General features: G+C 43.1%; 1 protein-coding gene across 1 annotated transcript; it reads left to right on the forward strand.

Moving 5' to 3' along the window:
• Positions 1-1,735: 1,735 nt before the first annotated feature.
• On the forward strand, positions 1,736-25,510 carry LOC148010547 (Rhomboid-related intramembrane serine protease family protein). The gene is made up of 8 exons (XM_087671898.1): positions 1,736-1,969; positions 13,510-13,594; positions 22,925-23,040; positions 23,137-23,222; positions 23,480-23,520; positions 23,617-23,783; positions 24,863-24,925; positions 25,043-25,510. The coding sequence occupies exons 1-8, from the start codon at positions 1,844-1,846 to the stop codon at positions 25,229-25,231; spliced, it is 873 nt and encodes a 290-aa protein (XP_087528024.1). The 5' UTR covers positions 1,736-1,843; the 3' UTR covers positions 25,232-25,510.
• The last annotated feature ends 2,327 nt before the right edge of the window (positions 25,511-27,837 follow it).

Raw genomic sequence — 27,837 nt, forward strand, 5'->3', positions numbered from 1 at the left:
TCCATATTTGGGCATATTTACCTTTAAGAGGGAGGTTGTTGGGGGTTAAAGGCTGCTTATGCCTAGCCATCTACATTTACTTGTACTTATTGCCCACACACCTATGCACTGCAAGTGGTGACTGCCTATCATCACTATTGCTTTATTCTTTATTCTTACTACAACAATAGAATAAGGGAAGGCAGGTCACACATTGCGATTGTTGGAGTTCCCACACATGGATCTCTCTGTTCTTTGCTTGAACCTCCATAGCTCTTTCTTCCTTCTTGCTTTTGCTCGTACTTCCACTCTTGCTCCACCTTTCATGTAGTTGTTGTAGATCCACCTAGGACTAATCACCTAAGACCTATGTGAATCCTAATTGAGAGAGAACCTATTTATGACTAGGTTTGTGTATATGCAACTCCTTTGTTGCTTAATACGAAACTACTTGATGCATGCCATTACATAGGACATAGATGCTAGGGTGTAGGACATGGCTATAGATGCAACGAGGTGGAGTTGCAAGAAGGTAGAGCATGGAAGGGCTAGGAAAGAGGGACTAAAGAGGTAGTAGGGCACATTATCCATAATTATGGGGAGTGGAGGATCAAACTGAGAAGAGGGAGTGTGGGTTTTATAGTAGGTGTGGGGGTTGCTCCTTTTTGCACCAACCTCCAACCTCCAGCCACCATGCAAACCTCTAGTTGTGTGAGCTACCAGGCATTGGCCACTGTGCCTTCTATGCTTGTGTGTGGCTATGCATACATACATATATACATACATGAGAGAGAGAGAGAGAGAGAGAGAGAGAGAGAGAGAGAGAGAGAGAGAGAGAGAGAGAGAGAGAGAGAGAGAGAGAGAGAGAGAGAGAGAGAGGCCTTTCATTTTTGACACCCTTCCACCACTATCACACACACACACACACACACACACACACACACACATATAGAGAGAGAGCAATGTTTACTTTCAAAGTTAATGTTATTCTACAACTACTAACATATTTTTCCTTACCTTTGACATGGGTCAATACTTCATTGTGCTTTTCACACCCCAAATCATAACTCTTACTATAGCCAAGGACAATATCATCTACTGGTGGTCTTGGGGGAGTAGGAGCTGGTGGATGACCAAGGAATATACATCAATCTCTATCTTGAGTTGTTTAAATTCGATATCTTCTTTTGAAGAGTCATTTTTTTCCTAAGAAAAGTTTACAGATTTTTTTAATTGCTATGATAAGGGAGAGTCCAAGGTAAATTAAAGAGTATCTTTGCAAATACATGTATGTGTACTAATGCTCATTTTTTTTTTCTAGAAGTGTATAGATGTGACAGTGGCATCGACCTTGAAATGAAGCTGACCACATCGAAGCAAAATCTAACCTTGCATGACCTTCACATGTACTCTGGCCTTTTCTTATAAACACACAATGAACTATCGAAGCGTGCACGAAAAGCAAACGAAGATTCATGCAAAGGATGGACTCCAAAGAAAGCAAGCCGAACCTGTCAAACAAGTTGCAAAAATGGAAGGTGAACCCAAACACACACCAGTAGAACCTTTATAAGACCTTGCAAGTTATCCTATGACATGTGCTTGTAATTACTCCAAAGCTGCAAGCATAGCCTTCTAGTTTTGGCTTTATAAAATCTTAATGGTCTCCAAAAACAGTGTTATAATTGTTTTTCTACTTTTGGATGATAAAAAATTCTTAATAAAAGTTGTTATGGAAAATCTATCGTTGGCATCAGTGTTTTTCTTGCTATGTAGGCTTGCATGTAAGGTCTGGTTTGTGCCTCATGAAATGTAAGAGATACTAAAGAGTATAGATGAGCATGGCTCAGAAAACAAAGTAAACATGACCATGGCTTCAGTGCTCGGTATTCATTCATTCGGGTCTGTCCATCACAGGCAGTGTCAGCAGACTCAGCTCGTATCTTCGCCACATTTCGGCAGAAGAACCCTTCTCGATCAGAGACTCTGGGTAAGTCACCTTGTTTTATAACACAGTCGTTCAATGTAACATTCAATCACATGCTAGTGCTGGCCATATCTATTCTCGAAACACATGTCAGTCCTTATCAGCAATCTCTCAATCTGCGAACTGATTGCTCTCATATGATCCTCAGCTGGTTTTTGTTTAAGATTGTAGTCGGCGCATTTGCAATCCTGTAAGACTTTTTGTGCAACTCGAAACGTATTTTCTCCATGACTGTAAGGAAGGCATAATTTCGGCATTCTTTGCAGCATATAATCACAGTGACAGTCCCCTTTAGAAGCTGCTGCCCAAAGGAATTTTCGCCCAAGGCGAGTGCTGCGGTCGCACTGTGGCCTCTCTAATGGACATTTGTACAAATACAATCGATAAAGAAATACTGCTATTGCAACATGACAGAAGACTTCAGCCGAGCTTTAGATTGTTGCTGCTCATGAACTACGTTACAAGGGATGCCAAACTTGCAGCTGTTTTAAGACTGGTTTTTAGGAAGCGAGCGAATGGTTGCAACATCGGGGATGACCAATCAATGGTTGCAATCACTAAAGTGCTGGGCAATCTGAGTCCCGCAATGGCTACTTGAAAACTTAATGAATTGGCAGAAGGCAAGAGAGAGGCACGAAGGGCCCTCATACTTTGCAGAAGTACACGTGGCAATATGTCCTTCGAACTTCAAAGTTCCAGCCTTGCAGAAGTACAAGTGGCAACATGAGCTTTTAGACATTCTGATGAAACATGAAAAAAGTGCTCCTCCAAACAAGCTGTATTTATTCATTGCCCAATTAGGTACGACCCATCTTCTCAGGAGTGCAGCAAATTTCAGCTATATGTATGCAGATTGTGGACCCTGGAGCATTCACAGCGTAGCTGCCATGTTTTTGGTTGAATCTGATTATTTATTCAAGCTGGCTTGATTCAGAACTTATTGTATGCTCAATTGGTTTCATCTATGGAAGAGGATTTGCCCTTGGGGGACTTGCCTTCTGCTCCTTGGAGTTCTTGCCATGCCTTAGTCCACTTGAAAGAAGTGGTCCTCTCTTCAGTAGCTTCTTGTGGACTTGGTCGTGCAACCATGTGTAACGTGACTTGACAGTCATTTGACTTTGTTGGGCAATGGTGCCAAAGTCAGGGAGTAATCATAGGATTTTGGCCATCTTGATTTTTGGATCATCCCCTTAGTAGTAAACCCTTGGGGCCCATGACTAAGATGTATGGGTTGTGTATGATCTTGTATCACATAGTGGTTGGTAAGATGAGCCAACAAATAGATGTATAAGGGAATCATTGTGCAATTGAGAGTAAAATTTGGGCATCAGTCTTGCATCAACTCAACATTTGTTGTAGCATTACGTGGCACGTTCTCTCCATTGTTGGTGGACAAGATCAAGGTGGGAGATGCGAGGATCAAGGTGTGCCTCTAACCTTTGGACAAGTTCCCAAAGTCCTTGAGACCGAAGCACCTGCCACATGAGATTCAATCAAGTTGGAAATTTGACTTGTTGAAGCAAGTAATGCATTCTTGGTTGTAACAATGGGAATGTGAGTGCTAGGAGAAGGATGATTTGAAGGAATGGAGTGCGATAGGAATTCCTTGTAAGGTGGATTCATGAGCACACTACAAAGAGGATGTGTAGTAGTAAAGGTTGTAGAATGAGTGTAATGAGGCTAACTCGACAAAGGCACAACTGAGTTGTCTAATTAGCCATATGATGAGAGGGTTTGGCAATAGGAACATGGCTGGGATTGCATGCATTTTTTGCAGCATGTATAAGTGGGATTTGTCAGAGTGAAGCAATGTGGAAGCGAATGACCAAGACAAAGAGTGAACACAGAGAGAGAGAGAGAGAGAGAGAGAGAGAGAGAGAGAGAGAGAGAGAGTGAAACATAGAAAATCTGTAGTGAAGGAGAGAGAGAGAGAGTGTGTGTGTGTGCGCTGAGGGAGGAGTTAAGAGAGAGGGCGAAAATACTACCTGGTTTGTCTGCGATAGTTTTCTGTTCGCAGGTAATATTAAAACTGCAGGAAGACATGTCGAGTAGCGGCGGCGGCAGTGGTGGCGGCGACAGAGCCAGCGATAGCAGTAGATCAGGACATTCACACTGTCACCAACCCGGCAGATCAGGACATCCATGTCGGTGACCATGTTGAGTGGCGACGGCAACGCTCCGCCCACCGCGAGGGCCATGTGGTGGAGAAGCTGACCCAGGACCGTGGCAGCACCCGTGCCAGCGAGGCCCACCCGAAATTCATCGTCTGCGACGACGAGCGCGACAGGGAGTACACTCGGAATCCGGACAAGCTACACAAGCTTCCGCCCGATCGATGAATGCCAGCTGCATCAATCACCCAATGTCCTTGTACACGTTTTTGTATGGAGCGCTGTTAAGTGGGATGTACATAATGTATTGAGGACTGTTTTTCCATTTGTTGCTTACCAAAAAAAGAAAAAAAAGAAAATCTGTAGTGAAGAATGCTGTATAAGGATGCATATACACAGGTGAAAAGAGAATGTTTGCGTATGTCTCTACCTCAAAGATCTCAATCTCCGTCAGGCTTGAGTGTAGTCTCCACGGTCTCTAGCTTGAAAACCGAGAGCACAACTAGTCAAGACTGCAGAACTAGGGCCAATAAATAGCCCAACAAAAATACCCAGAGATACCAGGTTGGCTGCATAGAATGCAGCCAATGGACAACAGAACTGTCCGACCAATCTATCCAATTGCCGCGTTAGCTGCCATGTGTTCATTGCTACGTCAAGTGCCATGTGTCACTTGCTTGTTGCCATGTGTTGCTTGTTGCTCTTGTTGCTCCTGCCTGTCCATGGAATGTCTAGGTCTAACACCCCCTCTCAGATCCTGGACACGGTAGAAGGCTAAGGGATTTGGAGTGTTGTTGAAGTTAAGCCTGAGGAAGCGCCTTGGTAAACAAATATGCAAGATTGTCCTCTGTCTTGCAATAGATTAGGGAAATAGTCTCATCCAGTAGCTATTCGAGCTGTAGGGGCAAAAGTATAATGGAAATCAATGCTTGGGTGGTGTGCAAAACCTTTGGCAACAAGGTGGGCCTTGTGCTTGTCCAATGTGCATCATTGCGGTACTTGGTCTTGAAGACCCATTTGACTGCAATGATCTTTTTTGCCACAAGAGACCAAGTGCCATTCCTCTCAATCGACTCCAACTCTTGCTCCATCACTTTTCGCCAAAGATCATGCTGTAAAGCCTCCTTTACGGAGGCAGGCTCACAATCTTGCATAACACAAGTCATCAAACAGTAATTAGTGTAAACAAGCTCAGTGTGGTGTGTTTGGTTTCTTCGAGAACGCCACGGGTCATCTTGCGGCTGCCACTCCTTAGGGATCCCCTCAATCCCGGCATCACGAAGAGTGTCACGAGCCCAATGAGGAGGAGGTTTTCGTCGCTCTCCATTTGTTGAAGTTTCTAGAAGGCCCATTGATGGCGGGGGAGCAATCAGTGAATCCGGTGGCTGAGAACTAAGCTCCTCATCCAAAGAAGAGTCCTCAAGAGACACCGGCTCTAGAGGAACAGTCGAATTGGGGCAGCTATCACGGGGATCTCCAAGAACATGGTATTCCTCACCCCCCTCAGAGGTTGGAACTTCCATAAACCTAACATCACGGTTCGTGTAGACATTCCGCTTAACGGGATTATACAATTGGTAGCCTTGAGACTGCGAGCTATAGTCCACAAACACCTGTCTTTTGGAAGCCGCTTTAAATTTGTCATGCTATAATGTCTTCGGAATGTGAACATAGGCATCACACCTAAAAAATCAGAAATAAGAAACATTTGGCTTAGCCTCAAAGTATACCTCATACGAGGTCATATAAACAATAGCAAAAGTAGGGGAACAATTAAGGATGTGAATTGCAGTAGCCACAGCCTCAGCCTCAGCCCATAGACACTAAGGTGTCTAACAATGCTTCATCATGGTACGGGCCATCTCGATCACATTGTGATTCTTCCGCTCCAATATGCCATTCTCTTGAGGGGTGTTTGTATCGGCAAACTCTTGGTGAGTACCATGATGTGCACAAAAATGAGCAAGCTCATTAGAAACAAATTCTCTGCCCTTATCCATTTGTAAGGTCTTTAGCTTCCGGTTCGATCGGTTCTCCTCAAACAGCAACTGATCCTTAAAGTTTGAAAATGTCTTCGATTTCAGCTTCAAGAAATAAGCCCATGTCATCATGCTCTAATCATCCACAATTAACATGAAATACAAACTCCCTCTAAGAAACTCCATCCTCATCGGTCCACAAAGATCGATAGAAACAAGCTCCAAGGGTGTTGAAGACCGCTTCCAAGCCTTGCTTGGAACAATATCACGAGTTTGCTCCCCACGGATGCAGGATACACAAGGCTACTGGCTCACCATGATATTCATAAAACCTCAAACAAGCTGTCCTTTTGGACGCCTTCCAAAGATAATCATAGTTAAGGTGACCAGACCGAGCATGCCAAAGCTTGGACTGGGTTTGGGAGGTAAGAAGAAGAGAAGTCAAGACATAAGAAGACCGCAACTTATAGATTCCATTCTCCTTATATCCTGAGGAAAGAACATGTCTTGATCCATGATCAAGAATCCGAAAAGAATCCATATTAAATTCTACCAAGAGGTTGAGGGCACAAATCTTGTGCACTGAAAGTAGATGATACCCCAAGGCTGGCACATAAAGCACCTTAGATGTATGGGTACCACCTTGCCCATCTGGAATAAGATGCATGTCTCCCCGTCTTTGTATAGGAATAGACAAATTATCACCAATGAGAATCTGGCCATGCGAAGGCCGCAAACGAGCAATATTGAAGGAGTCATGTGCTGTGAGGCACCACTGTCAAGAATCCACTCCCGAGTGTATGGGGCCATCAACACAACATCAAAAGCCGACAGGGTTGAATCCTCAACCACCTCCAAGTGGAGGAAATCAACTAATGAGGGAGCAACCACCGCTCTGGAATCCTTTGAAGATTTCTCCTTCTCCTTGTCTTTCATCTCCTTGTTGGGGCAATGCTTCTTTCAATGACTTGTTTTGCCACAGATGTGACATGTAGACTCCTTTTCTTTGTCCTTCTTGGATTTATTCTCCTTATACTTTTTTTGGTTCTTCCTCTTCTTTTGAGAGGATTAACCAACCAAAGCCCCAAATTTAGAAGCATCACTCCCTTTCAATTGCTCCTTTTGGTCCAAGACCATAGGAACCAACTCTTCCCACCGAGGAGTCTTAGACCACCTTGAAGCAATCAAGACGGAATAAAAACCACTAAAATGGGGTGGTAATTGTGAAAGAAGAGTTATTTCCATGTCTTTAGAAGTGATCACCTTCCCTGCGTCTTGCACCTGGATCTGAAGCTGCCTCAGCTTGTTAATATGTTCTTGCATGGAAGATGACTTGTTGAAACTTAGGGTCCTCATCTGCACTTCCCAAAGAAACTCGCTTCATGACGATCATACGATTGTATATTTGATCAAGCTCTAGCCATATCTCCCGGGCCATTGTCAAATGCTCAATATGAGAGATAACAGTTGTAGTACATGAAAGAAATAAAAATGAGTGGATGTGAGCAGAGTTTATTCCAATGTGTCTGAGCCTTTGCCAACTCCACCTTATCACTAAAAGAGAGTTTGGACTTATCTCGCGAAGAAGGATGCGTTTATCACTGAAAGAGAGTGTGGACTCATCTCGCGAAGAAGGATGAGTTTATTCCAATGTGTCTGAGCCTTTGCCAACTCCACCTTATCACTGAAAGAGAGTGTGGACTCATCTCGCGAAGACGGATGATGAATAGCCTCTAAAACAAGCTCCGCCAAATCCTAGGACTCCGAAACGGCAAGCATCATGACTCGCTAGATGCGATACTTTTCTCCATCGAGCTTTTGATCTGATGGAAGAGCTAGTAAGATGGGCACCTTTCGGTCCATGATCACCTGAAACTCTATCTCAGCCTTAGAAGACATGTCAAATGCTCAATATGAGAGATAAGAACTGTAGTACATGAAAGAAATAAAAGCGAGTAGATTCAAGCATTAAGTTTATCCCAATGTGCCTGAGCCTTTGTCAACTTCACCTTGTCACTAGAAGAAAGTCTGGACCCGACTTGCGAAGGAGGATGAAGAATAGCCTTAGAACAAGCTCTGCCAAATCATAGGATTCCAAAATGGCAAGCACCATGACTTGCCGGATGCGATAATTCTCGCCATTGAGCATTTGATCTGATGGAAGAGCCAGTAAGATGGGCACCTTTTGGTCCATAATCACATGAAACTCTGTCTCGGCCTCAGAGGATATCTTCACCTACAATGCTTGCAGAAAAACAAAAAAGCAGCGCCTTTGACTGTGAGAATACAACTTGCCAGGGCTCCTCACCGCTCTCCTGCTCCTTCATCTGCAAGAGGTGATGAAAAGGTAAAATCTGCACTTGAAGGCTGAAAAACACAGCCTTCTTCCGTCTCAAAAATTTGATCAAGCTCCAGCCATATCTCCCGAGCCATCGTTAAATGCTCTATATGGGAGATCACAGCTGTAGTGCATGAGAGAAATAAAAACGAGCAGATGCGAGCATTTAGTTTGTCCCAATGCGCCTGAGCCTTTGCCAACTCCAACTTATCACTTGTAGAGAGTTTGGACTCATCTCTTGAAGAAGGACGATGGATTGCCTATGTAACAAGTTCCGCCAAATCAAAGGACTCCAAAATGGCAAGCATCATAACCTGCCAGATGCGGTGGTTCTCGCCATCGAGCTTTGGATTTGATGGGAGAGCTGGTAATACGGGCACCTTCTGGTCCATGATGGCTTGAAACTCTGTCTCGGTCTTAGAAGACATCTTTACCTAAAATGCTTGCACAGCACACAAAAAGCACCCCCTTTGAATGTGTTAATGTAGCCTATTGGGGCTCTTCTCCGCTCGTCCTGCTCCTTCTTCACCCGCACTAGAGTTGATGAAAAGGTAAAATTTGCACTTGAAGGCCCAAAACGCAGCCTTCTTCCTTCTCAAACAGCAAAAATCAGTAGTAGCTTTAGCAACTCTACTCCTTTCTTGCACGCCCATGCTTGCCTCAGCCTTGTCTTGATGCGCAACCCTTCTGCTCACTCTTGAACACTGAAAACGTAGCCTTGTCTTGTGTTGAAATCTCCTCTTTAGGTGGATCCACCCTTAGTTACCACCCTTAGTTAGTCCTTCAATGCTCTAATACCATGTCAAAGTGAAGCGGTGCAAAAGTGTATGACCAAGATTGAGAGTGAACATAGAGAGAAGAGAGAGAAAGAGACTGGAACACAGAAAATTTGCAATGAAGAATGTTGTATAAGGAAGCAGATATGTACATGGGCGCAGTGTGTATGTTTACGTATGTCTCCACCTCGAAGATCTCATGACCTGTGAACCTCAAAGTATGTGCAGTAGTCTCCACGATCAGCAATCGAGAAACCTGTGATAAAAAATATTTGGAAGTGTGTGGAGGCTGGGCAGAATAAATAGGCCAAAAGAAATACTAAAAATATTGCAAGTCGACTGCATGAAATGCAACCAATTGCACAGAAATTGGCTGACTTCTCCTGCTGTGCCATGTGGCACTTGCAATGACTAGACTGCCATGTGTCATGTCTACTCGGACTGCACAGAAATCTGCCATGTGGATATCCAGCCTACTCCACTACACAAAACTGCTGCATATCACTGCCTATCCTGGGGATCTCTAACACATCGGAGCCTTCGCCTACCTCTACTTTATCACCCACTATTTCCACTGAGCTAGAGTTTCTACACATTTATCATGTGGAGGAGCCTTCTTTAATTCTCTCTTTCTTTGAGCAGCCTTGGCTCATTGCTAGTGGTGCATTGAGTCCTATTTCTCCTTCAGGTTATTTGTTACTGGTTCCCTTGTAGCTCCCATCTCTTTCAGAGGGGACGATATTGGTGATGTAGTTGTGGATTTCCTTGTTCTTTGTGTTTTAGAGGGGGACTTCTTAGGATTGTGAGGAGTTTCTTCAGGGTTTCCAATCTACTTTGGGCCTTTCTTTTATGTGGCTACTCCTTTTCTTCGTCATTGAGTCACCATTCTCTGTGGCCGTTGGTCCCTGTTGTTTCTGTGTAGCTTATGGCGCCTTCGATAGTTCCTTGTTATTGTCTCATAGTTGGGTTAGAGGCTTAGCTCACTTATTCCTGATTGGAGTTTTCTGGAGTGATCTGTTCAAGGCCTCTCCATTTCCATTGCCCTTTGGTGGATTTCCATTTGCTTGGCTTTTTATGTGGAGAGGGGGTCTTGCTCCTTGACTAGCTCTCTTCATCGACGGACTACATGAGCATTGGCATTCTTCCTGCCACCCTTGGATCCACATCTCCTTTGGCCTGTTGCCACATCCGGGATCTGAGAGGGGGTGTTAGCAGTCGTGTGTCTTGTGTGGTTATTTCCTGTTTGAGCCTCAGTCTGAGTCATATGAGAACATTAGGAGCTGGGACATTGTCTTTGTCTGTCATTTTATGTGTTTTAGACACTTTAGATGGAGGGCACATAAGTGCATTTCTTTTTATGCACTTATGGCTATTTTTTAGTGGTTTGACCACATTTAGGGTTTTCTCTCTTTTTCGACTATTATATATACAGCTTGTCCTCCCACTTTTATTATCCATCATTGATCCTTCCTGATCAGCTAGCCCTCCTTATTCTCTCATTCCCTTGCTACCGTCTGGCACCCACATTGACATGTAGAGCTGCGTGTTAGGGCTGATTGTTGCAGCCTTGTACCTTCAGCCATTGTAGTCACATTGTTCCTTCTCTCTCTTGCGTTCTCTTTGTCTTCTCTCGGTGTTCACTTTCCTCTTTTTGTTGCGCACTCTCACAATCTTATGTAGGAGAGATCAGCTTGATGTATGTTTTTACAAAAGAAAATGTTGTAGGCATTTTCACCAAGGCTTTACCATGTGAGAATTGAAGCTTTTAAAGAGAATTTAGAAGAGAAGTAGAGAAGAGAAGGTATTTGGAGAGGGAACACAGCCAAAACACGAGCATAGATTGCAAAAAACAAGAGTTCACATACAGTATGACCCAAAATCTGACCAAAAGAAGACAAAAGCTGCTGCAAAAAATCAACAAATTAGAAAAAATAGCAAAAATGGCCTGAAAGTACAGTCCTTCAGCCAAGAAGGAGGTAGGAACATCAAAACGGAGGTTGAGTACTGCCACAAATAGGCTGAAAAATTGTCGCAGTAGCCTGAAAACTGAAAACACAGGCAGTAGAGGGGTTGTAGACAGTATGCGATGGCAAATCTGCAGAAAACGCAGGTAGAATAGGTCGCCTGTATGGAGTAGCAGTCACCTGATCAGCAAGGGTGAAAACAGTCCTGAAATCAGCAAGAAAACACATACCATGTCAGAAGTAGTGCAGCGATGGAAGCATAAACATAAGCTGTAATAAATTGCTGAAACACAAGACAAAAGAGAAAGGGAAAGAAAGAACACAATATAGATAAGAACTCATATGTATGCTCGGGAAATGGAATCCATATATCAAACACGAGACTATCGCATACAACAGTGAGTCATTGGTTGCGTGGGCACCGGCACTGGCACCTCTCTCCATGGGAACTCCAAGTGGTGAACTGACCAACTGAGGAGGAGGAGCCCTGAATAAATAGGCACAAATAAAAGCCATAAAATATGTCAGGTTGGCGAGCATTTAATGCTGGTCGGCCAGCAATAAATGCCCAATATGACCATAAAATGACACAATAAAAAATGCCTAAATAACCTAAATAATGTGCCCAAGCCTTTGCAACTCAGACTCATACATGAGCTGACATATCTACTAACATGTGTATGGTTATGAGCCGAAACCACCGATTATCGTCAAGCTCAAGGGGGTAAAAAGATAGTTTGTGCTTGACTTTTTGTACAATATGTTGACGATTGTGAGGGAAAGAATTAAAATGGCTAAAGTTTGTGCTATGTTTTATGCTAACCAACATTGTACTTCTTGAGAGATCTTAGAGGGCATGTGGGTTTACCTTAAAGTCCCAAAGGACTCCGATTCAATAATTATTGACAATGCTATGAATTAACTTTGAGGTATTGTAGTCCTTTCCAAATTATTAGGATAAGTAGCATGTTTTTATGAGCTTGACTTATCTCTCGAGATCCGAGTTCATATTGTGTTTGATGTGAGTTGTTTGAAAGAACAATTGGGACAAGCTGAGTTGATAGTTTAGATTGAGGAAGTCTTGTAGCTCAAGGACATTGCTCCTTATGCTTCACTTGAGCTTGGATTGGTTCTTGACCATAAGGCTAAACAATTCTTTGGACCATTTATCTTGAGTATTTGGTTAAGTGGAACAACCGCTGGAGGTAGGGGCTACTTGGGAGTTGGTATGTTCATTGAAGAGTTGTTTTTTCCACTTTATTTCTGAGGATATTGCCAAGGACAACAATCGTTCATAAGGGGTCAAGTGCTACATCCTTGAATATTTGGACGGGCTCTAATAGCATTGATCATAGTGATTAGGAAGTTGCTTAGTGTGAATGCACTAAGGGCACTTCAAGGCTAGGGAAATTGAGTCCTATTTTTAGGACTCATGGCCCCATTGTGCTGATTATTGTGTGATCACCACTCTTGGACCCTTGGCCCATAGGCCTATGCATCCATACATTGGGATGATGTGGGCTGGCTGGATAGGAGGCCAATTCTTGGGATGTGGCTGTGACCTAGCATGCTGCTAGCTCCCAGGCTTGGGGGTGACTTGGGAGGTGAGTTTGATGTCCGTTCCCTACATGTTTATGGATATAGCTTGTGTCGTGTTTTTGTGTGCAGGTTGGATCCTAGGTGTACGTTTTATCTTTCCAATTTGTGGAGTCATGTTGAGTTTGCCTTAGAAGATCCAACCCTTCTAGTTTGAGATGGAGGAATCTGTTGTAGTAAGCATCTTCTTGACATAATTCCTCCCATTGATTGAGATGCTTGCAAGATGGAAGATTATCTGCTAGATGCAGTTTTGTTCTTAGTTGAGTGGAGTGTGCTGAGCATCCAAACTAGACTTACACTCATGACTTGGTGTTTCCTTGAGCATTTGGCTGATGTGCTCTCCTTGAGGTTTCCAAGGGTCTAGTTTACTAGATCTTTCTGCTGCTCAAAGGTATGGGGAACATGCCCTTCTCATTCAATGGGTTTGGTTTGGGCATTGGGGATTTTTTGACTGTTTGAAATCTGATGCTTTTGATGTTAAAGTTCTACTTTTATATTCTTTAGAGCATTGCTTTATGATTGTGACAAGCACAAATGATTCTACATCTAGTATAAATAGTAGTCCACTCTTTTGGTTTGTAAGCTATAGTGATTTCACATGTGTTCAGATTTCACTTATATGTTAATAATAAAGACAATGTTCGTAGTAATTTATGTTGATATTAGTAATAATACAGTTGACATTTCTTCATTGATATTCTGAAAGCTAAATAATAAGCAGTGTGTAAAGAAAGGTATGAAAGTTTTTGATTAATTATACCTTTGGCTTACAACAGGTTTCTAACTTTTGTACATTGGGAATATATAAACCACAACATTATTATTTTACAAAGGGTTTGTCAATGAGGAATTCTAATCCAGGTAATTTTCAGATTTAAAACGATAGATCAGGAAATTTTTGAGAAAAAGGGCAAAAAATTAGCATATGAAGTAGATGTTTAAGTGGGTGGATGGTTAATTGTTAGTGGAAAGGTCTAGAATACGGGAGATATTTCGAACTGTGTATACCACTTGTGGAAGTTATGGAGGGGTGATGAGGTCATGAAATGGTGTATGTATTGCAACTTCATCTAGTTTATCCCAAACTTTATCCTCATTTGCAAAAGCTGCTCACAGAACACAACTTTAATGAATGAAAAGAAAAGCACAAACCTCTCAATGCACAGCAATGAACCCTCAAGTTTTTGTAAAGAGTCTGTAGTCCTCTAGGAGTAAGCACTGTAACCCCTGAGTGTGAAGTGGAATTCTTGGTTGTATTCTAAGACTCTGATCTCTAGTTTGAGGTCTCGTGTGGCCTCCCAAGAGAGACTTTTTAGAAGGCTAAAGGGCTTATACTCTTGAAGCCCAGGACCAGCCTTGGAAGTGTAAGCTGAGTTTCAGGTAGAAGTGTTCATTTGCTATTGTCTGCTACAGCATAGAGACAATGAACTTTATGGGTTGCCTCACAGCAGGTCATCGCTCTGTGATTTGCAGGACAAAGGAATTGACTATGAAAAGACATGTGCCCTGTAAAGTGCACTGTGACATGGCAGCATTTTACCTGTCAGCACCACGAGACACAGAGTTTCGACATCAGGATGAGCCAAGATCTTGTTGGAAAGGTTCCTAGACCATGAGGACATGATTTGCCAAGATTTGCACATTTAAACTGGCATAATGACCTCTTTAATGGTTAAACAGTGGGATCTCAGTTAAGATTTAGTTCAGCAGACAACACATTAACCCCTTCCTATCTTCTAGTGTTGTTTCTTCCCCTTTGCCTTGATGTTCCACATTCCCAGCAGGATGAGCCAAGATCTTGTTGGAAAGGTTCCTAGACCATGAGGACATGATTTGCCAAGATTTGCACATTTAAACTGGCATAATGACCTTTTTAATGGTTAAACAGTGGGATCTCAGTTAAGATTTAGTTCAGCAGACAACACATTAACCCCTTCCTATCTTCTAGTGTTGTTTCTTCCCCTTTGCCTTGATGTTCCACATTCCCAGCATGTGTTCCATTGGGTTAGAATTGGATCAAAGTCAGTCTTCAGCTGGCCAATACTGTCTTTTGGATTTTACCTGCCCTCTCTCCCTCTTCTGGAGTCCAGGCAGCCTGCACGTGTCAGTCCCAACAGCCCTCTACTGTCCCACAGAAGGGGTGACTCAGATCTCAGCTTCCACAATTGCCTTGTCCCCAAAGAGTCCTGCATCTTCTGTAACAGCCACCTGCTGGCCTTCAGCTGACTCCTGCACTGCTGCGATGGGTCTAAGCCTGCCCAGGCCAGCTCAGTCCCTGTAACATCAGATTTGCATTTTGTGTCAGATCCGCCTCAAATGCCAGCATATTCTAAAAGCTGCTGCATTTTCTGCAGCAGCCATTTTTGTATTAAGTTTTGCTGGTTTGCATGCAACCCAAGAGATCTGCCTTTCAACAATTTGAGTTGACAGATAGTGGCTTTCCTCTTCTAGCCACCTCTTCTAGCCAGTGGGCATTGACAGGAAAAGAGCATGACAAGCTTCTGAAAATTCAGAAAATTTTCACCTTGTCCAGCAGGTGTGATATTTCTCAGTGCACACTTGGGTGGCAATATGACGTGTCTCTAACTATCAGTGCACACTTGGGTGTGTGAATAGACTCTCTCTTGCTCAAAGGAAATGATTCACTGGCTTTGCAGTAACCAGTTGTCAGTTGTGGAGTTCTATCTGAGAGATCACACCCAGTTGTGGATGTTCACTTGCCCAGCTTTTGTGTTGTGGCTAAATCTTCGGATGACACTTTTATAGGCATTTACTTTGAACTGTATGGAGAGAGTGTGCCACAATTGGGAGCATGTAGTGGCTGTCTCATGAGACTGTTGCATGTTACAGTAGCAAGTTCAAGAAGTTCCTCTTTCAGGTATCTTTTTCTTTACAGCAGTATGAGATGGTTTTTACATGGACTTTAGAATAAGCTTAGGCTGCTAGTCTAGTGTTTTCACTCCATGACATTTGACTAGTATATAAAGTTGGGTCATTCATGTGAGATGGAAGGATCGAGGTGCAGCTGAGATTCAGTAGACAGTGTGAGAGTGAGAGACAGAGTGAAGCACGACACCCAAAGGGAATAGACTGAAAGAGTGTAAACAGAAAGTACAAAGTACAACCCTTAAACCTTAGGGTTGTAGGGGGTGTTCACACCCTACACACACTAAGTGCCCATAAGTGTGTAACATAAGCACATAAGCACATATGACAATAAGACTATAAGTCTGGGAGAAAAAACCTCTCCTACCGAGAGTAAAAAGTGCCCCAATGTCCTACTGATCTCACTGACACTCCCATATGAGCGTAGGCGTAAATGAGGCGTGAGTCAAATACCCAACAAACCCCCCTGGAGTGAAGAGTGATCAAGAGTACAAGGATCATCCGCCACCAAAGGATATCAAATTTAAAGCATCGCAAAATGCTTCAAATTTGTTACGAGGAAGAGCTTTGGTGAAGATGTCTGCCACATTACTGGTGGTAGGACAATAGACAAGGCTGATATCACCTGCATGTAGCCTCTCTCTGACAAAGTGATAATGGATCTCAATGTGTTTCGTGCGGGCATGAAACACTGGGTTCCGTGCCATTGCAATGGCACTCTGACTGTCAGTGAACAAAGGAGTAGGCTCCGTGACAGATACATCCAAATCAACTAGCAAGCGTCTAAGCCATACGCATTCAACTGTGGTAGTGAAAGCTGCCTTGTATTCAGCTTCACATGACGATGTGGCAACAGTGGATTGTTTCTTGCTAAGCCAAGAAATGCAAGAAGAGTCAAGAAAGAAACAATTGCCACTAGTGGAGTGACGTGTATCATAATCACCAGCCCAATCAGAATCACTGTAAGCATGTAACTGCAGTGGTCCCTCCTTGGCATAAAGCAACCCAAGAGATCGAGTACCCTGCAAGTAGCGAAAAACACGCTTGACAGCTTGCCAATGTGACATACGTGGCTGATGCATATACCTGCTCAAAGCTGAAACTGCAAACTGTATGTCCGGCCTAGTGTTGCATAGATAGATAAGACATCCAACTGCAGGAGCATATGTGTATATATCAAACAAATCACTGTCATCATGTAATGACAGTTTCAGTCCAGGTTCCATGGGGGTACAAACTGGCTTGCAATCCTGTAAGCCAAACTTCTCAAGAAGCTGCCCAATATACCTTGACTGTGATAGCTCAATACCTCGAGCATTATGTATGAATTGGATGCCCAAGTAGTAATGCAAAACTCCCAAGTCAGACATGTCAAAAGTTTGCTGCAAATTTTGTTTGAATGCTGAAATTTGATCAGCATGTGTTCTAGTGAGCAAAAGGTCATCAACATAAAGACATATAATCAGCATAGATCCCCCTTCTTTACATACGTAAAGGGTAGACTCAGATGAGCTGTTTAAAAACCCCTGACCAAGCAAGAAAGCATCTATTTTTGCATACCAAACTCTAGGAGCTTGTTTCAAACCATATAGTGCCTTTTTGAGCTTGCATACCAAATGTTCTGAGCCTTCAACTGCAAAACCAATGGGCTGCTGTACATAAACTTCCTCCTGAAGTTCCCCATGTAAAAATGCAGTCTTGATATGTAGCTGATGCATTGTCCAACCATAATGTGCAGCCAAAGCAATCATAGACCTGATGGTCGTCATACGGGAAGTAGGAGCAAATGTTTCCTCATAATCAATGCCCTTTTTCTGTGCGTAGCCTTTAGCTACAAGCCGTGCTTTGTATTTATCAATGGATCCATCTGCTTTCGTTTTCAGTTTGTAGACCCATTTCGTTCCAATGGCTTTCTTCCCAAATGGCAAGGACACCAAATCCCAAGTTTGATTCTTAGTAATAGAATCTAATTCAGCTTGCATAGCTGCCATCCAATGCACACTGTGTTGTGCATCCTCATAACATTCAGGCTCTTCATTATTAAAAGTACTTGCTGCCATAATAAACTCCATGGTATGTGCTGAATCATGCAAACGAGTTTTCCTTCTAGTACGACCAGCCATGGGTGCATCCAAAGGACTATCTTGCATAGTCTGCAAATACCATCTAGGTAGCTGTTTAGCATCCTGACTGTGTGCAAGCTCTTGTTGAATTTCAGTTTCAGCATTATGCTGAATATTCCGATCAGCCAATGGCTGAATTTCTGCACTTTCCATAGGAGCAACTGGCTGAACATTAGGTTCATTTTCTGAAGCTCCAGCTGAATCACCAAAAGTAATGGGCAGCAGCCCTTCAAAAACATCACGGGCAGCCTGATATGTGTCCAAACCAGCCAAGGATAATTCTGATTTTTCATCAAAAACAACATCCGTGCTGACAAAAACCTTCTTTGTAACGGGATCATAGAGTCTGTAGCCTTTGCTCTCATTGCTATATCCCATAAAAATGCACTTAACAGCCTTCTTGTTCAACTTTTTTCTAAGTACCTGTGGAATATGGGCATAGGCAAGACACCCAAAGGTACGAAAGTGACCAATAGAAGGTTTACGGCTGTTCCAAGCCTCAAAAGGTGTGATGGTCTTCAAGGCTTTGGTAGGGCATCTGTTCAAAATATGGCAAGCACACATGACTGCTTCCATCCAAAAACTATGAGGCAAGCTTTTTGCCTTCAGCATACATTTGGCCATCTCCATGAGTGACCGATTCTTCCTCTCTGCTACCCCATTCTGCTATGGAGTATAGGCAGTAGTATATTGATGGACTATGCCCTTCTGCTGCAAAAAAGAATTCAGCATAGAGGACATGTATTCCCCCCCTCGGTCTGAACGGAGAGTCTTAATCTTGCATCCAGATTGATTTTCAACAAGTGCAATGAAAGCCAAAAATGCATCATACACTTCTGACTTCTTTTTCAAACAGTAGACCCAGCAAAAACGTGTAAAGTCATCAATGAATGTCACAAAATAATAACAACCGCCCAATGACATTGTTTGCATAGGCCCACAAACATCTGAATGCACCAACTGCAATCTGGTTGTTGCTCTGAAAGCAACATCACGAGGAAATGAGAAACAATGCATTTTCCCTAAAATGCATCCCTCGCATAAGTACTCAAGAGGTCTCTCCAAGAGAGGTAACCCATCCAACATCTGAGTACGCTGCAAAAGCATCAAGCTGCCAAAGTTTACATGCCCCAAACGAGCATGCCATAACTCCGCCTGTATCATAGCAGGAGTAAGAGTGGATGTCAAGTATGTTGTTTGATCTACTAAAAGAGTATCCAACTCATATAAACCATGACACAAAGATCCTGTCAAGACCAAAGTCATGCGTTCTTTATCTCTAACCATGCAACGGTCATCATCAAATGTTACCTGCAAACCACAACGTGCCAAAGAAGAAATAGAAAGTAAATTCTTCTTGATTCCAGGCACAAACAAAGCATCCTGCAGGCGGAGAATAGAGCCATCAATGGCTGTGAGCTGAATCTCCCCAATACCACGAACAGGGTATGATGCATTATTGGCACACTGTATCGATTTCCCAACGGGAGGTGCACTAACTGAAGCAAACAAATCTCTGCGAGATGTAATATGTCGAGAAGCACCATTGTCAAAGAACCAAGTGTCAGCATCCTCTGTAGAGCTAAGTGCTCTATCGGCCCAAGAGATGTCATAACTGCAAGTGTAAAAACAATAGTCCCTGTCCATAACAAAGGACGCGGACTCACTAGCAGTGGAAGGAGTAGTAGAAACAGACATTCTTGACTCCTTCTTCTTCTCTTTGGCAATACGCTTCCTGCACTCAGTGATATAGTGGCTGTGTCTGATTCTGCGATGTGCGCGAAGTACCAGAACTCTGTGGAGCATTTTTCACCTTGCTGTTTTTGCCTTTCTGTCTTGCCACAAAAGCCTGCTCAGAGACTATAGCATCCGCACCACTATTTTTTCTTGTTTGCTCCTCCTCTAGAAGCAAACTAACCAGCTGAATAAAAGTGAGTGGGTGCTGAGCAATCCTCATGGTGAGGTTCAATGCAGTATGAAAAGACAAGTATGAAGGAGGTAAGGAATTCAAGGTGGTGGATATCAACTGTGCATTGGAAAAATACTCATCTACATTCGAAAAATACTCAAGTCCTGAATCTTATTTAAGTGATCCTGCATAGAATCACTCTCATGCATCTTCAAAGTTTCCAACTCTTTCTTCAAGAAAGAGATCCGAGTCTCATTCTTTCCTGCAAACATATGCTCCAAAGTCAACTATGCATCTCGTGAAGAAGATGCTGAACGAATGTGAGGGATGATGGACCGCTGAACTGCCAGAGCAATCAGCGACAAGGCCATGGGGAGGAGGAGTAACGGGAGCTACAACTCCCGGTCGAGTTTCCTCTCCACTGACATAATCCCATAAATTCTTGGCCACTAATACATTCTTCATCATGAATGACCATAGCGAGTAATTGTTTCCGTCCAATCTGTCTTCCTTGGATACATATGTAAAGACATCACCTCCCTGATTTGCCATGATGACAAATTTCCAAAGACAAATGAGCAATGTCAAAGCAGTAAGGATTGGAAATCTGCAAATTTCCAGAAATTGCAGCAAACACACTTCTGCAATTAATGTGCAAGGACGTACTCTGTTAAAAAACTGTCTTTTAATGCACGCTTCCCAAGGTGCAAACAGTGCTCAGCCACACTGTTATATCAAAATCCCCAAAATTTCTGTCACAAATACCCCAAAATGTGCATTCAATGTGTCTGTCACAGACACAAGCACGTGTCCCAAGGCAGAAAACTGACTTTGCTTCTGCACGAACTCCTGTGTTTGAATTAAAAAATGCAAAATTTTACCTCTGCAGAATGATTGCAGCTGACTAATGACGGGCACGGATCCCGAGGCAATGTTTGCGCACAGGAACAGACTGGTGAACCTGGTGGCGGACAGCTGCACGTTCAGGAGGTGGCGCCTGCAGGAGCAGCGTCAGCACTCGCAGGGACTGGCGGGGCCTTTGGAGGCGGCAGCTGCAACTGGCGGGTGGCGTGCTGTGCAGAGGAGTCGGCTGGAGCTGCGCGCTGGCGGACTGACAGGCGCAGGCAGGACTGGGCAGGAACAGGCGGCGCCTTCAGCTGACAGGTGGCGCTGGGGACTGGAGCTGGGCGCTGCAGATTGCAGACAGGTGGTGAGCTCAGAGTTGAGCTCTGATACCAAATGTGAGATGGAAGGATCGAGGTGCAGCTGAGATTCAGTAGACAGTGTGAGAGTGAGAGACAGAGTGAAGCACGACACCCAAAGGGAATAGACTGAAAGAGTGTAAACAGAAAGTACAAAGTACAACCCTTAAACCTTAGGGTTGTAGGGGGTGTTCACACCCGACACACACTAAGTGCCCATAAGTGTGTAACATAAGCACGTACGACAATAAGACTATAAGTCTGGGGGAAAAAACCTCTCCTACCGAGAGTAAAAAGTGCCTCAGTGTCCTACTGATCACCGACACTCCCATATGAGCGTAGGCGTAAATGAGGCGTGAGTCAAATACCCAACAATTCCAGAGCCTGTTCACATTCAAAGTACTTAACGAATTCCTGCAAGTAGAAGATGAGTTTGAGGTGAGAAAATTTTGGATACGATTGGAGATTTTTCAAGAGATCTAGTCTTGGTCTACCCACAAAGCCCTGGTTGATTTTAAGATTCAGTGTGGTTGGACTCCTAGATGATAATTACTGGCACGTGAAAATTAACAGATAAAAGACTCTGGATGATGCTTATCCTATTCACTTGCCAAAAGTTTCCAGTGATACCAAAGTAGAGTAAAGGCCACAATGAGCAGAATCATCCATTTAAGCAAACCCAGAAATGTGCATGCTATGAATCAAAGGTATTCTCATTCATTTTGTACATTGTGCTATTGTGGACCTTAAGCTATTTCATAGGATGATGTGCTCATATGCAAGTCTTTGGGTGAAAATACCTTATGATATATATGTGCATATGCAGTATTGTATGGGAAGACCATCAACTTTTTTTGGTCTCATGCGAAGGTTGTGAAGAAGTTGGCAGTGGGAAATTGCTTAGATGACATCCATTATTTCTTCCCTCAGAGATCCATTACCTGGATTGCTGAGTTGTTTGCAGTTATTGAGTATAATCTCAGGGTATTCAGATTTGTAGTGTCTATGTAGCCCAATACAGACAGGCCTGCCCATGATTGCTGCCAAGTTGACCTCAGGGTTGTCTCCGTACGTAGTACGGACTGATCCGTACGGTATGGTAGGGTATGCAGCCGTACGATTTAGTACAAAAAAATAGGCACTTTTTGGCCACTCTCCTTCAAGTGTACAACTTTTTTTTATTCTTTATTCTTTCTTATTTCTCCCCCAAGCCTCTCTCTCTCTCTCTCTCTCTCTCTCTCTCCCTCAAGCTTCTCACACCCTCTTTTTCTCTCAAGCCTCTCCTCTCTCTCTCTCTCTCTCTCTCTCTAGCCTCTTCCTCTCTCTCAACCATAGTTGCACTAGTACCACGTATGACAGGTTTGATACTATCCATACTTTAGGTACCGTACCTTACGTATTAGTACCATAAGGTATCAACCTAATGGATACATCTTTCCCATTCGAACTGCACTTTGGGACGAGCTAAATGCTCCTTATATTAATATGATTCTCCCATGAGATTAGGTTATTTGAGATTCAAACAAATTCTCTCAACCTTCTCTCTCTCAAGCCCACACTTCTCTTATTTGTATGATCATGCATGTATGATGTATCCACTCCCATCTATGTAGTTATAAGTTGTAGGTAGCAGTAGCGCATGTTGTGCATGCAGCATTAGGTTTTGGCATGTTACCCTCAAGTACTCATCTTATATACTCTTATAGCATTGCTATTTAGACTTGAAATATCTATTCTATTATCTTTAGTCCAAAACAATCAAGTTATTTCTTTTTTCGTACTAATATCGTACCGTACCTTATAAAATCTTAAGGTACCATTTAGTACTGTATTTTATTGTACCATACCATATCGTACCTTTTGTACCTGACAACTATGGTTGACCTACCTATCATGTTACATCTTGAGTTTTTGAAGCCATCATTGACTGCAGCGTCTAATTGTTCGCACTATTGGGCTCAATGGTTTGCATTGTAAAGTTGGAATCCACTTAGAACTAGCTGGATTTTGAAGCAGTTACTGTCACGGCACTCTTAGTCATATGTATAATCTCAGATTTTTTTCATGTCAGGATTAACTTCACAGTTGGAGCTTGAGAGTTCGGGTCATACCCACAAGCAAGTGCAGTCAATATATTGGCTATTACTTTTGAATCTTGGCATTTTTGTTGCTGATCATATGTTTAAGGTACTGCATTTGGCACCTTCATTTGTACCCTCATTTCTTTTGATCTTTTTGACTCTGAGTGGCGTTCTTTCTCAACTTTTATCTGATTGTGTGCAGCTGAATTTTGTTAAAGCTCTGTATTTGTACCATGGCTGGCCTAAGTGGTACCAGTTCTTTACAGCAATGTTTTGTCACTTAAACTGGCAAGACCTCTCCCCTTTCTTTAGAAAGCTTTTTGGCTATAAAATAGCATGTAGATTTGTTTTAAAGTTGTGTGCCCTAGGGTTCTGAAGCTTGGGTTGGCCTGTGATACCATGTAAGATTTTGTCCTTATAGCACTTGGCTATAGTTTCTTGCTAGAGGTCTTACATATATTACTTTGATCCTTTTCTCATTGCTCTTGTGCAAGCTTTCAATCAAGTTGAGTGTTCAAACTCATCTAAATATTGCCGTTCTGCAGGAGCCATTTATCCAGCAATTTGTTCTTTTTGTACATTTTTGGTACGTATTGTAACAGGGCTTTACAAAAACAAAAATATTTCATTTTGGAAAAAGCTCTTGACAAGTGACCATGGAAGCTGTTTTTACATTGTGTAGGTAAGCTAGTGGAGGAGGAAGAAGGGGGATTTGCTCTATGGATATCTTACCTTATTACAGGGGCTGGAGCAAATCTCGTTTCATGGTTGATTCTTCCACGAACAGTAGTTTCTGTAGGTGCATCAGGAGCAGTCTTTGGGCTCTTTGCTATAAGTGTACTTGTTAAGGTATGGTTTTCTCTTTCTAAATCAGAGTTGTAATGAAATTGTGCTCTATGGATCAATAGACATTATTTAACATGGTACTTCATGTGATACCTGTCCTCTCCCACCCCTTAATGATATTGCATTTTTGTTTCCCTCTTCTCCAAAATTGCAGCTTCCATTTCATGTCCATTTATTTCAGAGTTTCCCTCAGGCCTCAACTATGTTGCCAACATCAGCCCCATGAGCTCCCTAGCAGGACGACTCTTTTCTAGCCTCTTTGAAACTTACAAATCCAATTCAATCAATGTTTTTGAAACCTTATAATGTTTCTTAGAGTTTTAACAAAGATCTCAAGTTTGGCAAGTTCTTATAAACTATTAGGTGGACTGTTGCATGTGTTTCTCAGAGGTTTCATTGAAGAGCTCATGATGTATTGTGAGATTGTTCCTCATAGGGATAATTCTTTCAAAATGTTGAAACACCCACTAAGCTTTAGATTCCACACAGACTCCTGGAGTGGGAGAATCTCCCACACAAGCTAGTCATTTGAATAAGAACCATAGTTATAGTGACTGGCACATTATTCCTTTTTGCCAAAGGAGTTGCTATTACATAAAGAATTATAGGTTCAAGTGTCAAACAGATAAACTGTTATCAAAGCATCCCCTGGGAAGGTTACAAATAAAGTACATAATTATGAGCAAGCTCTTTATGCGGTCGTGTAAGCTTTAAAGGGTCAACTTTTCCACTAGTTCCTTCCGAATATGCCTCACATTGCTGTTTTTCTCCCCCCAAAATTTGAACTCTTTGCATTTAAGGTATGCATCATGTATCTTCAGGTCTATGTATGACCTTGTGTTTCTTTGAATTTGATCTGCATTCTCTGGAAAAAGGAAAAAAAGGATATTTATAATTGTTTTAACTTTAAGCCTGTATCTCATTGCATTTGCTGTCTGTAAGTGTTGTGATTGTGTTAAGATATTGTGTGATGTAACCTGAACCTGATTGATGTGAACGATGGGAATCTCATGGACCATAACTTGCATGGTCTTCTTTTGCTGTATATTTATGTAAAATCAGCAGCCCTTTGTTTCATGCAGATCAGCTGGAATTGGCAGAAAATACTGGAAGTTTTTATATTAGGTCAATTTGTACTTGAAAAGGTATGATATCAGTAATTTGTGCTTGTTGTGCTGTTGATGTCCTGAGCTCTAGGTGCTTTTTACCACTGCCACAGTAATTTGTTGGATTGAGTAATGTGTGCTTTTGGAGCTGTGCAGGTCATGGAAGCTGCACAAGCATCAGCACGGATGGCAGGGGATTCATATGGAAATTTTGCTAATGTCAACCACATAGCACATCTATCCGGAGCCTTGGTAGGAGTAGCTTTAATATGGTTAATCAGTCATATTCCAACTCAAGGGCCTGCGAAAGGAAAGCTAGAGCAGAAGCCACATTTGAGACACTGAAGCTAGAATGCAAACTGTACCATTTCTCACTTAGCTGGGCAGCTATGGATGTAGTGATACATAGCATTCTATCGGAGAGGTCATGCTGGTAATGATCTTCAGGTATTCTTCAATTACAACTGGACAACAGCTTTGTACAGACAGAAGCATTTGATTTTTCACATCATCAAATTGGTACTTTTTCTGCCTTGGACGTGTTCGAGTACAGCATATGGAGTTACCAGATAAAGGGACTGTTACCCTTCTTTACTAGTGTTAATCAAGGGTTTGGTTTTGGCAGTATGTAATATTTCTAAATGTTTTTTTTCCCCCACTTGTAGAAGAAACATCAGCCATCAGTCATCAGTTCAATACACTACATTTTGTACTCAGTCATTAGGTTAGACAACAGGACACACATAACATGAAGTTAATCACTCGGATAATAAAACTAGTCTTTAGTGATCCTTGAAGAGGGGGGAAAGAAATCAATAGACAGTTTGTTCCATGAGCAAGTTATCTTGATGAAACACGAGCATGTCACAACTATATTATGATCTAGGGGCTCATCTATGAACTTAATTCAAGGATCAGGAATTGAGGAATAGACATTAATTAAAGGATCGGGAATTGAAGAATGAACACCAATAACTTGACTTATTACTTTTCTACATTCATCATGTAACCCCTAAAAGACTTTAATGCATGAGTATTCTGTTTTCAGTGTTTTGATTCATCGGTTTTTTTTTTTTGGCAAGTAAAATGTGGCTAATTATATTACTTAGAAGGCTGATTACAACGAAGTGCACATGCTCAACAGACCAGCTGGAGCTGATGCCAATCACAAATCCATCATGTATACAAGCCTCTCAAGGTGGTCTAGGGGGGATGGGGGCAAGAAGCCATGGAGGTGGGTGTATTGCCATCTGGGGCTGCCCGCCTGTATTGTGAAGAACAGGTCATGGCCGCTCCAAGTGAGTAGAAAGTGAAGATGGAGCTCCTGACGAGCTCGAGACTCGCCTTGCACTTGGTCCTAATGGCTGCGGAGAGAGTGGATGATGGAGGTCCAAAGATTTGCCAAAGTCGCATATATTGAAAGGCACTCCCTGCCAAAAACCACTTGACAGCATGCCTTCCAAATGTACTATCCTGTAAGACTCCCTATGATCTTCCATACCTTTGAGCGCTCTGTTGTGGGATCCAATACTTGGCTGGGTAAAGCTTCCAAGCCAACCACTGCACAAGACCCAGCCTCGATGAGCAAAATCATGTCTTGCATCCTAGCCTCATACAAAAGGTGACAGCCTTGGATGATTGTCTACCAGGAAAGAGTCCCCCACGAGATACATCCGAGGTTGGGTGCCACACAGCCTTGGGCAGAGAATACGGCAGGCTCCTGTCTAAACGAGCTGTGTCGCCTCACAAGACCAAAGGTAGTGCTTTGGAGTTTCCAAGTGCTATTGTGGGCAGCGCTTGCAACCTCCATCCTACTGTATCTGAGCCAACCAACTCGCAACAGTCAGACCTCCATGTGCCAAAAGCCAAAGAAAATAAGGCATCCTCCTCGGCCTCCAGCTATCCTAGAGGCGACGCCAGAAAGTTCGGTGGAAGGCATTCCTAATGCTGTGCTTTGCCCAGTATGTGCTACATGAAGGCGCCTAATCCATGTCCTCTTGCATCGGTACATGTCTACCAATCTTGGCTGTGTACTCCAAGAATCTCGGTGGCTTCTGGGCGATCGCAATGGCCGCCTAGAGCTAGTCTCCACTAGGATACCACTACAGCTCATCAAGTGGCCTTCTTCTTCAAGGAACGACAACAATCTCCTCATCTTGCTGCCCTCTGCAAGAACTAACCGCCCCCCATCCTACACGGTGAAGAAAGTCTCGTAGGGAGCACTGCCCACTCTACCTGCCACCTGTAAGGGGATACCTGCTGGTGAGAATCTACAAGCCGACACCTCACTAGGCTCCACTGGCTCTCGAATCGAGGGGTCTAGCCACTCTGAAGGGATCGTTGAGTCAATCTCCCTCCTCCTCATCTTAGCTCATTGCTAATAACCTGATGGCCGCTGCAACACGTGCTGTGCCATCCTGTATGCCTCTCGCCACATCCTGATAGTACGAGCAAGGCCAACCTCCCAGCCAACCCGTTGGATGTGGGGGCGCTCACCAATCTATATCTTGTCCCGATCTATGACCTGAGGGTTTTAGACCACCGGCTTGTGGTCTCTCTCCTCATATCTTGGGGGCCTTTGAACTAGGGCCTTGCGAAGGTCCTGCCACACTCGAAGTAAGTTGCGGAGGAAGAAAGATCTGGGTGGTGTGATCTTGGCAATCATGAAGATCCATCTCAAGGATGGTCTCCATCCACCGGTTTGTACTCCTGGAGACCCTCCTGCAGAAGGACTTTCCAAGTCTGCTCACCTGGTGTGAGACCACGGACCACTAGCTTACCCAAAAGGGCCAGGCTCTGGAACTCTAGGTCGATGATCCCAAGCCCTCCCTTAGATCGATGCCGGGTAATGGTTGCCCACTCCACCTTGGCCCAAGATTCCCTGGAACCGTTTGAGCCAGCCCAGAGAAAATTCCGTATTAGGCGGTAAAGCTGAACCACACAAGACGAGG

Source organism: Lygodium microphyllum, chromosome 29 (assembly GCF_053477565.2).
Source record: "Lygodium microphyllum isolate KBCC chromosome 29, Lygodium_microphyllum_v1.1.10, whole genome shotgun sequence".
Taxonomy (NCBI): Eukaryota; Viridiplantae; Streptophyta; class Polypodiopsida; order Schizaeales; family Lygodiaceae; genus Lygodium; species Lygodium microphyllum.

Coding starts and splice junctions, on each gene's coding strand:
- LOC148010547 (XM_087671898.1), top strand. CDS start 1,844: ATGACCATGGCTTCAGTGCTCGGTATTCATTCATTCGGGTCTGTCCAT. Junction 1,970..13,509: donor TTCTCGATCAGAGACTCTGG/GTAAGTCACCTT, acceptor GGCTTACAACAG/GTTTCTAACTTTTGTACATT. Junction 23,041..23,136: donor TTGCTGATCATATGTTTAAG/GTACTGCATTTG, acceptor GATTGTGTGCAG/CTGAATTTTGTTAAAGCTCT.